Source organism: Mytilus galloprovincialis, chromosome 13 (genome assembly GCF_965363235.1).
Source record: "Mytilus galloprovincialis chromosome 13, xbMytGall1.hap1.1, whole genome shotgun sequence".
Classification (NCBI taxonomy): domain Eukaryota; kingdom Metazoa; phylum Mollusca; class Bivalvia; order Mytilida; family Mytilidae; genus Mytilus; species Mytilus galloprovincialis.
The window spans coordinates 42,669,082-42,683,422 of record NC_134850.1 but is presented as its reverse complement, the minus strand read 5'-3'; the positions used below and the strand labels follow the sequence as shown (position 1 = coordinate 42,683,422).

The 14,341-nt window shown below is 30.9% G+C and overlaps 1 protein-coding gene across 1 annotated transcript in view; it reads right to left on the bottom strand.

The window, feature by feature from the left end:
- The window catches only part of LOC143056124 (uncharacterized), a 98,822-nt gene that overhangs the window by 71,330 nt on the left and 13,151 nt on the right, over positions 1–14,341 (bottom strand). Inside the window, exons 5-14 of the mRNA XM_076229210.1 lie at positions 12,106–12,358; positions 11,479–11,648; positions 9,880–10,056; positions 8,726–8,981; positions 8,221–8,381; positions 6,803–6,976; positions 5,831–6,040; positions 5,457–5,499; positions 4,650–4,813; positions 3,429–3,590 (exon numbers count right to left, since the gene is read on the bottom strand). Coding sequence (XP_076085325.1) covers positions 3,429–3,590; positions 4,650–4,813; positions 5,457–5,499; positions 5,831–6,040; positions 6,803–6,976; positions 8,221–8,381; positions 8,726–8,981; positions 9,880–10,056; positions 11,479–11,648; positions 12,106–12,358 — 1,770 coding nt within the window. The remainder of the gene's footprint in view (positions 1–3,428; positions 3,591–4,649; positions 4,814–5,456; positions 5,500–5,830; positions 6,041–6,802; positions 6,977–8,220; positions 8,382–8,725; positions 8,982–9,879; positions 10,057–11,478; positions 11,649–12,105; positions 12,359–14,341) is intronic.

Sequence of the window (14,341 nt, the reverse complement as noted above, 5' to 3'; positions counted from 1 at the left end):
TATCTTATCACCGTTAATTCTAGCAGGAACCCCATTTCTAACTCTTTAAATATTAATTTCCTTTGGGTCAGTGGGCATGACTCCTTTCCGTACACACTTCTCTGTTTAAATTGAGATCGTTCTGAATATAATACGACATTTATCGACATCTAACGAGTTAATTTTTCTTGACGAGTCATATTGTATTTCGATTTGACGGAAAATACTTCCGGAAGGAAGACAACTCGAAATGATAATATGAAAAACTCCATTTCGGCTGAACTGGGTATACTGGGACTACATTTATTTTAATTTAAATAATGCATATGATTTAAAATTATGCAACAACAATAACCCTCAATAGCAGACAGACATAGAAAGAATTCCATGAGTTTCAAATTAATCAATGAAGCGGGGAATCCAGAGCAACCACTCAATCTGATACCCCTTAAAATCAAGAAAACTATACGCATGCGCATTAATACATAAACAAACCCGCGACTTGTGATTTGGAAGAAGAACGGTTATTTTAAAAATGATATGATGAATGGTTCTCCATTTCTTTATCGGAGAGTACAGTATCAAATATCAGTTTCATAACGGTAAAATCTGGAAAAACTTCAGTTCTTATATGACAGAAATAGAATTATCGGAATTCAGAAAACTCTCGCATTTATCAAAACTGGGGAATTCCCTCTGACATGTTTCTAAATTTATAAAAACACTAAATATAAATACCGCTTAATTCTGATTTTCCGTGTTGTTAAAAACACGCATATAGGTCAAGGGATATATCAAACATGAAGATTATGAGAAGAACATTACAGGAAAGTTGTTTATGTTCAATCCTTTTGCCTGTTTTTACCTTTTAAAGCAAGACAATCATAAGAATCTGAGATGTTGCTGAATGTTTAGAATAAAACGGTTGACGTGAGGGAAAGCAGCCATGACTCAGCGGTAAAAGTCTACAGATTGCTTGAAAGCAATCGTATCCCAAAAACAGTTCAAGATTTTCATATACACGTGGCCAAACAATCTCAATGAAAATGAGATGTGCCAATGCAAATACATATGCATACCAAATATCATTGACATACCACTAGTGAATCCCCCTAGTAGTTCCCCATGAACAGACCTAATCACAAACCTACACATTGTGTTGGGTGAAGGTTGGCACCTGTTAAATAATTTAAATGGCTGTCTTTACTCACAACTGATGAATTGCTTGACACTTATAATAAACAGCTGCACCAGCGCATGATATGTCTGTCGTCTTGTGTGTAAGTTTTATGCAATAATCATAAATAGTTTCTGATATACAGTGCCACATGTGAAAACCCCCTTTTCTAACAAAAAAAAATCAATAACTCTAAAATAAAATATTGAATCATCACCAAAAAATATACAGATCATTAGATTAATATAACTAAGAAGTGTGTTAAGTTTTAAGCAATAATTATAAATTGTTTTTGAGATATGGCACAAGTGAATCCCTCCCCCCTTTTTTTTTTACAAAAAACTCAATATCTCTAAAATAAAATTTTGAATCAAAACCAAAAAATATACAGACCTTAAGATTAGTATAACAAAGAAGTTTTTTAAGTTTTAAGCAATAATCATAAATTGTTTTTGAGATACGGCGTGACATGTAAAAACCCCCTCCCCCTGTTTTACAAAATATTCAATAACTCAAAAAATAAAATTTTGAATCATCACCAAAAAGTATACAGATCTTTAGATTAATATATATAACTAAGAAGTGTGTAAAGTTTTAAGCAATAATCATAAATCGTTTTTGACATACCGGGCGACATGTGAAAAAAACACACCCCTGTTTTAATTACAAAGTCCAGAAACTAAAAAAGTTTTAATCTTATTTTCACCAAACAGTATACAGATCGTTTGACCATCATCTAATGTATCATGGGAAGATACTGTGTAGTGACTTGATATCCCTGGTTTAGAAAATCTTAAATTTTCAAACAAACCCATATCAGAGCTTGCATACTAAAATAATTTTTTAAGAATAATTAGGAATAACAGTATCAAAACTATTTGTTATGCTCTTCTACAGTAAAGCTCTTACTGCTGATTTTAACTGACATAATTTATGGAAATTATATTCAGAAAGAGGAATACACAGCAGCTTCTGAAATTAAAAATAGGACAGAGGTCCAATGTCCCCTGCATTGCACATATTTTATCTATCCAAGGTACAAGGGCAATATTTAAAAAAACACTTTTTTTTGTTCTTTAAAACTTTTTGTTAGTATCTTAGAGAAAAGAAAGCTCTAGAACCAATGCAATGTGATTTCCTCTAACATTAACATTTCGCAGGTGCATAACTGTTAAAAATATTTAATCAGCACTTATTTTCAAAAGTGTCAAAGACTTTGCTGATATAAACCTTTGATATAAGTTTCATTACATTCTCGCAATAATTGTATACATTAGAGCGCTGACAATTAAATTGTTCATATAATAAGTATTTCCAAGGGGCAAACTCTTTTAAAAATAATTGATCAGCACTGATTTTCGAACTTGTCCAAAACATTGATGTGATAAACCTATGATATAAGTTTGATAAAAATCTTGCAAGAACAGTATAAGTGAGAGCACTAACAAGACGGGACAGACTGACAGCCATTTTTTTAAAATAATTAATCAGCACTGATTTTTGAACTCGTCAAAAGAGATTGATGTTATAAACATACAGTATAAATTTCATAAAAATCTTGCAAGAGTTGTACATTACAGCTCTCATAATGCAACTTTCCATATTATTCATAATTCCAAGGGGCATAACTCTATAAAAAAAATGTGATCAGCACTGATTTTTAAATTCATCAAAGACAATACTGACATAAACCTATGATTTAGGTTTCATAAAATTCTGACAAGAATTGTACACATGAGAGTGCAAAAAATGCAATTTTACATAAAATGTATATATTCAAGGGACATAACTCTTAAAAATATTAATTATCACAGATTTTCGATCTCATCAAAGACATTGCTGATTTTCGATCTCGTCCAAGACTTTGATGTTATAAACCTATGATATAAGTTTTATAAAAAATTGGCAAGAACTGTACAAGTAACAGTGCTAACAAGACAGGACAGACTGATGGACAGACGGACGGAAAGACACCGGGTATTTCTATGTCCCTGCAACATATTGCACAGGGGACAAAACAGAGAATGACTATTATTAACTTACATCGCCTTCCTTCATTTTGTTGAGCTGTTTTTTTTTCTTTCTTTCTTCTCATTTGAGTCATTGTTATTGATAATATCTATCACATAATTTATGAAAATTCCCTAAACTTTTAAATCACATGCATTCACAATTTATCAGGGCAATATTTTCATATCCCTATTTCCTCTCGTCAAAAGTGTTCTCAACCATAATCTATTATCAAATCATATAATTGTACTGTAAAACTTACTGTTATTCCATCCATCAGCTATAAAAGGCGACATTGCAAAGTCACATGTGTTCATTAGATACCAAGCAACGTCCAGTTCATCGTAGAGTCGTATGAGGTCTGTTTTAGTCATGGCATCCTTGTCTATGTTGTTAGAAGTGGCCCAAGTTGACAGAGAGAAGGCTAAAATAAAATGGTATTTATCTTTATCTGGTGCCGAAGTTGTAGTAAAGAGAGAAGCCTTAAAGAAACATGACATTTATCTATAACTAGCCCAAGTTGTCAGGGAGAAACCTGAAATAAAATGACATTTATCTATAATTAGTAGCCCAAGTTGTCAGGGGGAAACCTAAAATAAATTGGTAATGATCTAAACAAGCAGCCGAAGTGGTCAAGGAGAAGCCTGAGATAAAACAACATTTATCTATAACTAGTAGCCCATGTTGTCAGAGAGAAGTTTGAATTAAAACCACATTTATCTATACTGAGGATTCGTTTATTTTCGTGGGTAACAATTTTTCGTGGATTGAGGAAAACTTGCATGTTCGTGTATATTTAATTTCGTGGTTTTACCGAAGTATGCTTATAAGCCTATAGACATTTTGTGATCTAATGAACATATAATTTCGTGGTTCACCTGTACGCATGAAATCCAAGAAAATTGCTATTTCAAAGAATAATAATGAATTCACAGTAACTAGAAGTCCAAGTTGTCAGGAAGTACCCTGAAATAAAATGACAATTATCTATAATTATAAGGCCAAGTCGTCAGAGAGAACTCTTAAGTAAAATGACATTTACCTATAACTAGTAGTCCAAGTTGTCAGGGAGAATAAAAAAAAAACGACAATTATCTATAATATAACAAATCTCCATCCGAGTCACAATTTGTGAAAGTAAACCATTATAGGTCAAAGTACGGTCTTCAATATGGAACCTTGGCTGACATCGAACATCTAAGTCCTTTAAAAAGCTTCTAATATTTGAAAGTTATATGAAGTTATAAGAGTTGTAAGTTATGAAACTATAGGTCATTCAAATACCTGAAATAATCTACAAATAAAAAAAAATCTTTATAACATACAAAGATTTTTATTGGGGAGTTTACATATATAATGTATAAATATTGTATTCCAAAATTTTATCTTATACAAATTCTGTGACAATTTCTTTTGAAATAAATACTAAAATAAGTATCATATCATTATACTATTGTTGAATTACTTTTTAAGACATAAATACCTGCATTCTGGTATGCCATCTGTGGAGCACATGCCTGCTTTTTAAACCTTGCATAGTCCAGTACAGACTGAGTCCAGTCACATCTACTATACATCTCCCAACATGACGATATCTCCAAGGATACCAAATATACTCCTTCACTCCATAGATCATATAGATTGTACCTAAAGAAGGGTAACTTCATTTTATGAATATAATTCTTATTTGCACTTTTTTCAGTCTAATGTGAAAACTATATATAAGTTCTGATTTACAAAGGAAATGGTCAATATATATTAATTTCAATTTAACTTAAGAACTTTATTAGTATATAGATATCTCATTAGCACTCATATCATAAGCTCCTTATTTATCTATTTTGCTTTTATTATTTATAGATCTACAAAAAACATTTATTCTGAAACTATTTATTCATAATGAGAATTTACATATCAAATCTTGCTATCTTTCAATACTAGTTGCTCTTTTTACTCACAGTTTTATATTACATGACAGTGAGTATCAATAAAAAAAAGATTTAATGCTTACTGGGGTACGGTATATTGATAAGAAAACAACCTAACATTATTAGTAAATTATCTATATCTCATCTTCCCTAGCCAAGGGTTAAGATCCAGTTCCTTTCTCTCCACCCTTGGCAGATTAAATAAAAATGCATTTTGAATGGATGAAGCCAGTTTCAACTATAGCTATGACCTGTGAATATCATTACCTCATGGATCCAAAAATATATCTTAATTGGACAAGGGTGGAGAGGAGGAGACTGGATCGTAACCTTTGGCCTAAGCAAAGATGCCCATATCTCACCTTATGCGAATTGTCTTAACTAAACTGAATTCATGCCATTTATCTGAAAGAAAAAAATAATTATGCATGTTTGAAATCCTGTATGCTTTGGAGATTATAGACAATGCTAAAATGCAATTATTTCTGAAAATTTGTTAATATTAATGATTAATCAAAATCATCTTATAAAAGTGGAATGACTTTCAAATTTGATTGTTTTAATTAAATCTTGAAAATTATAGGATCAAAGTTTTCTTCAATTTTTGCAATTAATTCATTAAACATCTTAAAAAGACAACAAAAAAAACCAACTAGAAAGTGTGTTTTTTTTTTTATATAAAACAAAATACAAAAATTTCAAATGTCTATCTTTTTTCAATTCAAACAAATCTTACCAAATTCAAAGTCATGTAGAGGAATATAGAACTTCAGTTTTTCTATTCCAATGTAGATCTTTCTTTCACAGTGGTTTATCTCAAAGAACACTTCAAATGTCTTGTTGATAAACACTTCATCTAAACAACAGTTTATGGCAGCACAGTCTGACTTTAGCTTACATGTTATTGGATTGGTAGAAATAGCTATGACTTCTGTGTCAGAACAATCTGAAATAAAATCCTTTATGTATATGCATATAAATTGACGTGAGAGTTTTTGGCTCCAGATTAAAGATCTGACTGTAACTTTGAGATGAAGAACAGCAATAAAAGCACTGTTCCTTTGCTTTTTTGCTTTTTTTTTGCAGTGCATGTACATATTTTGTCTCATGGATAGATACCCCATATCCTTTGTTTTTCTATTTTATATATAAATGAAGCTACTGTCCAAAGCCACAAATCTACAAATTTTAAGTTATCAATTTCCAATTTTTTTACCTGCAATCTGTTTTAAAAAATATGAAGAAAACAAACTGAAAACAGAATGCACCTGTTGTAGTGCTGAGCATACACAAGCTCATGATTCTAACTGTTCAAAAACAGAAAGAAGGTTTCTAATGACCAAAGTGAAAAGCACTTATGTTATAACTCTTCAAAGCTGAATTACTGACCGTTAAATATGTGTCCTAAATGATTCAAATTCATTAAACATATTGCAAATTCAAAGTATCAGCTATTAGGAAGTTGGTGTTTCAGCGAATGAGAGATGCTTACACATTACAACTCATCACTGTCAAACTGAAGGCAATACATGAAGCCATTTTGTTCATATATACCTAGGGAGAATGTAATGGATTATTTTTTGGACATACGTATGAACTAATATCAACATACAGATTGACTACAACAAATTTATCTATATATAATTATATACCTTGTAAAGTTGAAAAATAATATGTTCATGACTAAAGTTGTGAAAAATCAGCTTACCTTTTTTCCAGCCATTGGTTGGTGAATCATAGGGTGACACTGATCGGCTACACTGTGATGATTGAAAATATCTGGTTAGGTCCAAATTCTGGAGAAGTTCTGAGATGTAATAAGCTGGGTACACTTGTGTTGTGTCAATAGATCTCTCTCTACTCCACTGATCCAGTGAAAAATCTGAAATCAATTTTTAGATTTTCAATAATTAAACAAAAAAATTAAGTTAAAATAATTTTCCATAATTGTTGAATTCTAAGTCCACTGATTTTCTTACAAGTAACATTTTTTCAATGTTTCAGTCCATCAGAAAACAAGCACCTACTAAATTGTATTCTTTTTATTTATTTTATCAAGTAAACAGCTGGAAAATATTTGCAACAACACATTTGTTCCACCAAAACTTTTTTTCTAAAAAAATATATTCTACAGAATTTGATACCCTGGATGAAAGTCTCTATAAACTATCTTTACCTTTCATCCTATGTTTCATCCCATGTAAATTTCTCTTTAAGAAACTTTTTATCAGAATGTCAAGTACAATCAGATAAGTAGTTCAGTATAAATGTGAATGATTGAAGGATAAATATGCATAAACTATTGTTTTTGTTAAATAAGAGTGCAATCATTTCTTAATTTTAATGGAAATTATTGACTGCCATTGGATTTTTATTCCTTTTTAAAGGTACAGATTGGTTGTTTTTCATAAAATTAAAAGAATATCAGAGAAAACATACTTAAATGTTGTTCGCATTTTTTAAAGTTACAATTTTCTCTTAATTTTTTTATCAATATTTCAGCAATATTATTAGTAGTTAATTATTGCAAAGGCCTCAAGATAAGTTTTTTATAAGAATTTTAAGATAATAAGTATAAAATTACTTTTTGATATTGAAAATAATACACTGAAACTTGCAATAAATGATCACTTAATTTTACAGCATTTTTGAAAAAAAAAATCCTAATCGCAATAAACATCATTTTATCACTCTCCATGTTTGAAAATATACAACCTAAATAAAAACCAAAATCTCTATTCTTTTATAACAATATTTAAATTTAGTTTCATGTTCATATTCTTTTCTTTTAAAATTCTTAAAACTTTGCTGAATAATAATAAATAGAATGTTAACCTTTTGTACTTGAACGTTAAGTATTTTCCATGACGCCATTTTTAATTGAATGAAATGACACTATGATTCCATAATTCTATTTGTTCATCATGTGATGTACCAGAGGTCAATAGGTCCAACAGATTGGTGAAATGAGTTTGACTCGAACTTGACCGATTGGTGACTGATTGGTTACTGATGAATGACTGCTGATTGATTGCTTAAATAGTGACTCCTAAGGTTGCAAGTACTGTACATTTCTTTTAAGGGAACTTGACACCCTGGATAAAAGTCCTTATAAATTATATTTACCTTTCACTCTATATGTATCATCCCATGTACATTTCTTTTTAGGGAACTTGACACCCTGGATGATAGTCTCTGTAAATTCACAACTTCCTGTCTCTAAACAGAAGGAAAAACTTATATCCATCAAGTAAGCTCTCTTTCCAATGAAGTCCTCTATTTTGTATCTGAAAATAAATTACTAATTCTTTAAAGCTGAATAACTGTTCTCTTTCAACATTTTCTTAATATTTTGTAACTTCTCAGGTCTTTTCCTAGTCAATGCATTAAAATATATATCCCATTAACCTCTATATTTCAAAAAAGTTAAACATTCGTTGCAAGTGTTTGATTAGTTCATTACTTACATTTAACAGAAATTAGGACACTTCTACAGAAATGTCTGTTATTGATATTATGTATCACATTTTACACCCTATTCTAGATATTGTCTTTTTAAGATAGTTTTCAAAATGGTAAGGACATATTATTTCAGGATAAAGAATTCCTACAAGTCTGAATAAAAACTCACTCCATTCTACACACTCCTCTGAGATTGAAGTGTTCCATGGTACCAAAATTGTAATCCAGTAATTTGTATTCTCTGTACATTGATTCCAATCCAACAGTAATGTCCTGGTAACAATGGTTTATGTTAATACGGAAGTTCATTGTCTTGTTTGTTAGTGGAATGGTGATACAGCAGTCCAAACCAGTACATGTATCCGTGGAAACAGTACAGACAACTCCTGAGGGTAGCACAGGGACAGAAACAGGCTTTCCACAATCTGAAAATAGTTGAAAATATTTTTAGGGGAAATGCAAAAAAAAATATCTCATATACAAGTTTTTTATATATACATAAAAATTTCTTCAAAACATTTTAATTTTAATGAACAGACACTGTTTGGGAGCCACCGCCAACCCATCCTCCTGCCCGATGAAAATGAAATGTACAAAGACTAAAATAACTGCATACCAAATATCATTGACTTACTGTTAGCGGTCATCAATTTTTATACATTGTTGACACTGCAGGTTGAAATTGAGCATGCCAAAGTCTCACTTTATTTTATTTTGCCAAATAGGCAAAAAAGTACTGCAGAATCAATAAACATTACAAAAAACATGTTACTTCATAAAATGTATTAAAATTGTATGTGATCAGGATCCACATTATTTCAATATAAATACACATATATATGAACAATGTCTCCTTTGGTTCAATCAAACCTGAGTAAAGTGGACAGTGAATAAACTACTTTTATGTTAATTCAATCAAAAAATAAAGTATTATTTTTCCTTTTTTCAAGTCTGTAACAATACCCTCTGGAAACTGAACCCTTAGTATTCCGAATTCTGTTCTAATCATGCAGTCACAATACTCTTAATTACATTATTTATTACCTGTCACAACCAGTTTGTTCAATTAATTTAATATGATAATAGTATTGATCTATATGCATTCAATACAAAAATATTTACATACAAGTCTTTTTTGTGCCGTTTGATTGTTTTCTCATCGTTACATACACTACATATCTGTTCTCCTGTGTGTTTTGTGTGACAGCAATATAAATTTCCAAGAAAATTCATCACTAACATATCAATAATGAAATAATTTTTGAATGCTATAAATGTCTTCATTCACTGTCTAATTAAAGATAAATAATTCAAAAACTGTACCATTCTTGACACCTCCAACATTTCCATAATAGGTACTTCCCAGCTGATCACATGGAGGCTCATACAGATAAGCTGCTATGCCAGAGTCAGACATTAACTTGAATGTTTCTGGTCCCCTCAGAGGTTCTGTCTTCGTTACACTGTTGTCTGTCAGCCATGTTGCCAATCCTTGAAATCCTGGGAAATAAAAATTTATATGTTATTATGACTTTCTCCGCCTCTTGCTGATTTATATATAACGTAGTATTATTATTTTTACTAATCCTTTCCTTGCATCCATCCTTTTTTTTAATATATCAACTCTTGGTTTAAACTCAGCATTTCTGGCTTCAATGGGTATCATAATTTAAGAAGTAGGTTAATTAATGATGACTTCAAAATTTCCAAAAATAGACTTATTTCAACATATAACAATGAAGGTCTTAGATCTGTCTTTTTGGGGGGGAAATGAGACTGAATTTGCAAAGTCAATGAAGAATAGCATTCTTTGAGGAGTTGTCAGTCCTTTTTTGTAAGACAAACTCTAGACAGATGTTTGAGATGCCAAAAAATTAATCTTACTTGCAGAAATAAATCTACATGGTGTTTCATAGTTTACAGGCATCATTACAACCAATGCAAGTATCTGGGGGAAATTTGGGGAAAAATGGGAACATAATCAGCCAAAACAATTCAATACTGTATTCATTCAAAAACTGCACTAGGGTGGTAAATGTTCTCTCTCACTGAGAGCCAAAGTCTACATATGATGATTATAGCAAAGACCCTGTGATTGAATCAATATCAATACAAAAATATGCCATCTTTAATGACTTAACAATAGTCTCGTACCTATATCCCTTCTGAATAAGTCTGTTTAAAGGTTTTGTTAGCTTTTTAGGTGAATGCTGACATTTTTGTGATTTGTATATTATAAAAGCCATTCTTATTGCTGTCTGTACTCCTCAACAAAACACAGTCAGCATATATGCACAAAGTTTCGTTATGCTGGGTATTAAAGAAAAGGAATTAGAATTTTGATGTTTTGTTTTTCAATTTCCATGGTAACGGTAGCCATCTTGCACATTCCCAAGTCAGAGGAACAATTTGTACATGGTGGTCAACATTATAGCTTAGTTCCATCAACATTGGTCCATCCAATTCTGAGAACTAGTTTGTCCAATAATAGTGAAAGAAAAATATTAATAAGAAACAAAATGTAGAATAACAATATTGTCACACCAATTCCATTGAAAGTGCCATAATAATAATAATAACTCAGGAAAAAAACAAGGTTCTCAAAATTTTGTTTGGGACACTTAGAAATTTTGTTTGGCAGACTTTAAATTGCTAATATTTATGTTGCTTTAAGCAATGTGTTGAGGTCTTTTGGTCCATTTTCTTTAGTTTTCCCTTCTTTTTCTTCAAAAAATTACTATTATATTTATAGATTCTATATAAAAGAGAAGAGGCAAAGAATCTTCATAGAAATGAAATGTTGATTGCTAACCCAGCTGAATACTAAAATATCATTGACATTGATATTTTGTAACATTTGCCGTATTGTATTGAACTGTCTTCCAATTTATATAATTTTTTTAACAAAACACTAATATATACCTGTATATAATCCTGAATTCCAGTCACATGACAATTTTGGAAGTCTGTATTTGTCAAAAATTACAACGTCAACTCCACATGGTGTTGTGTCTGTATCTGACTCACGACAAATTTGAAGTTTCATGTCAATCAAGTAATCTCCTTCCATCTCCAAGTCTCTTACTGTAAACCTGTTTTAAAATAGGTTTTAATTTAATCAGGTCTTTGTTTATAATCATGTTAAAACACTCAATATGTTTTGGAATAGCAACATCCCTCCTAGTTTACAGAAAATAAATATTTGTTTGTTGAAGTGGCATTATAGCTACACTTTCTTAAGTATATGTAGAAAAAAAAAACTTTTTTTTTTCAAAAATTGACAAGAATTAAAATTGTTATTAATCAAATTTAGTTAGTAGCATTCACTTTAAATATGCAACCTTTTCCATCACTTACTTGCAAGACAATAATTTGACCTTATTTGAATCCATATACTTAGAACTACACGCATGATGTATGCTCTGTAAAAGAGATTGTACATGGATTCAGCATATTCACTTATTGAAAAGCACAAAATCAGAGCAGGAACACAATGCTAAATGGTTTTACTGTACAAGGTTTTATACATGTAAGTGAAAACATACTTACTCCATTCTAACATATCCAAACAACCAAACTTCAGTCAACTGACCCCATTCATAATCAAATAAGAGTGTACTGAATGTTAATTTTTCTATTCCAACACGAAGTCTGAACAAACATGGGTCAAATTTTACAAATGTCTCAAAGCGTTTGCCGATTCTGGTGTCTGACAAACAACAGTAAACAGATGTACAATCACTGCCAACATTACATACAACACCTGATATAGTGGGAAGAGTTGCCATTGGCTGTCCACATGCTGTCAATATATAAGAAAAAAATAAGTTGTATGATCACATTTCAATGTAACCATAGTCAGTGCATATTAACAATTGTATATATTTTATATTTGCCGGGTTGGAGTAAAGCAAAAGAATGTTTACCATTCATTATTAAATAAGGTTGTTCAATAAAATATACACCTGGAAAAAAGTATTGTAACACTTCCATTGAAAACAATGTAAAATGACATGATTGTAGATTGTGTATAATTTGGGTTTTATCAAATACTTTTCATCCGTTTACGTTTAATAATTGAATTCAAGGTTTTAATTTAATTTTTATCCAATAGTAATGCTATAACAGCTGCACAGAAATAGTTTTTTGCCCTTTTCATAAATTTGAGGCTCTAAAGAGCCTGTGTCGCTTACCTTGGTCTATGTGCATATTAAACAAAGGACAAAGATGGATTCATGACAAAATTGTGTTTTGGTAATGGTGATGTGTTTGTACATCTTACTTTGCTGAACATTCTTGCTGCTTACAATTATCTCTATCTATAATGAACTTGGTCCAGTAGTTACAGTGAAAATATGTTGTAAAAATTTACAAAAATTTACAAAATTTATGAAAATTGTAAAAAATTTACTATAAGGGCAATTACTCCTTAAGGGGAAATCGACAATTTTGATAATGTTGACTTATTTGTAGGTATTACATTGTACTTTGCTGTACATTATTGCTGTTTACAGTTTATCTCTATCCATAATAATATTCAAGATAATAACCAAAAGCTGCAAAACATTTTCTTAAAATTACCAATTTAAGGGCAGCAACCCAACAACAGGTTACCTGATCAGTCTGAAAATTTCAGGGCAGATAGATCTTGAGCTAATGAACAATTCTATCCCAATCAGATTTGCTTAAAATGCTTTGGTTCTAGAGATATAAGCCCAAATCTACATTTTACCCTATGTACTATTTTTAGCCATTTAGGCCATCTTGCTTTGTCGCCAGGTGTGGTAAAAAAAATGCAAATTTTGCAGGACTCAATTTTCCAAAACATTAGTTCTGCAATAAATACAGATTTTTTTATTCATTAAACCCATTTAGAACTGTATGAAATGCCTAGTTTAACACACATTTTCTGTATCAGATGTTTCGTTTTGCTGAAAAAAATACTTTTATAAAATGTTGGCATAGAAGAAAAGACAAAAGTTGAATAACTTTTTCTGTACAGCTCTAATGATGCATCTCTCTAGTCTTAATTTTGCATGAATTGTAAGTTAATAACACAAATTTAAGTTTAAACCATAATTGAATTAAAAGTGTTTGGTAAAACCCAAATTATACACATTCTACAATTATGTCAGAATACACTGTTATCAATGGAAGTGTTGCAATACTTTTTTCCAGGTGCAGGCCCGTAGCCAGGAATTTCCAAAAAGGGGTTATTTGGCCTCAAAAACTCGACTTTAACAGTCACAATTCAAACAGAACGTTGACTCTGAAAGTCATTATTTGTTCTATGTCTAATCCATCAACCAATCTATCATTAGATATTACGATGATTTCGATCAAAAATCTGCCATTCAACATATCCTCCCATACAATATATGATTCAAAAAGTTATGGTTCAAAATACAAGTGCTTATCTTATTTAAAAAGAAATATAAAGGCATAGACAACACTTTATACATGTATTAAAAATTTTAATCATTTACAAGACAACTTACAATTAGTCCAACCATGTGTGTGTCCACTGTAAGGAGCAAGAGAAGTAGAACATTGCGTGTCCTTCAATAAATTTCCAATGGCTAACCTCTCTATCAAGGCAGACGCTTGATTGGCATCCAGATTATCATTTACATCAATACCTTTCTCTTTCAAAAAACCAAGGAAAGAAAAATCTGGAACAAAACGTTTCATCCAATGAAATATTTGGAACTTTTATTCTTCCATTCCCATGGAAACTTCAGTAAGGCTGCACTCGCTTAGATATTCTATACACACAAAAGATCAA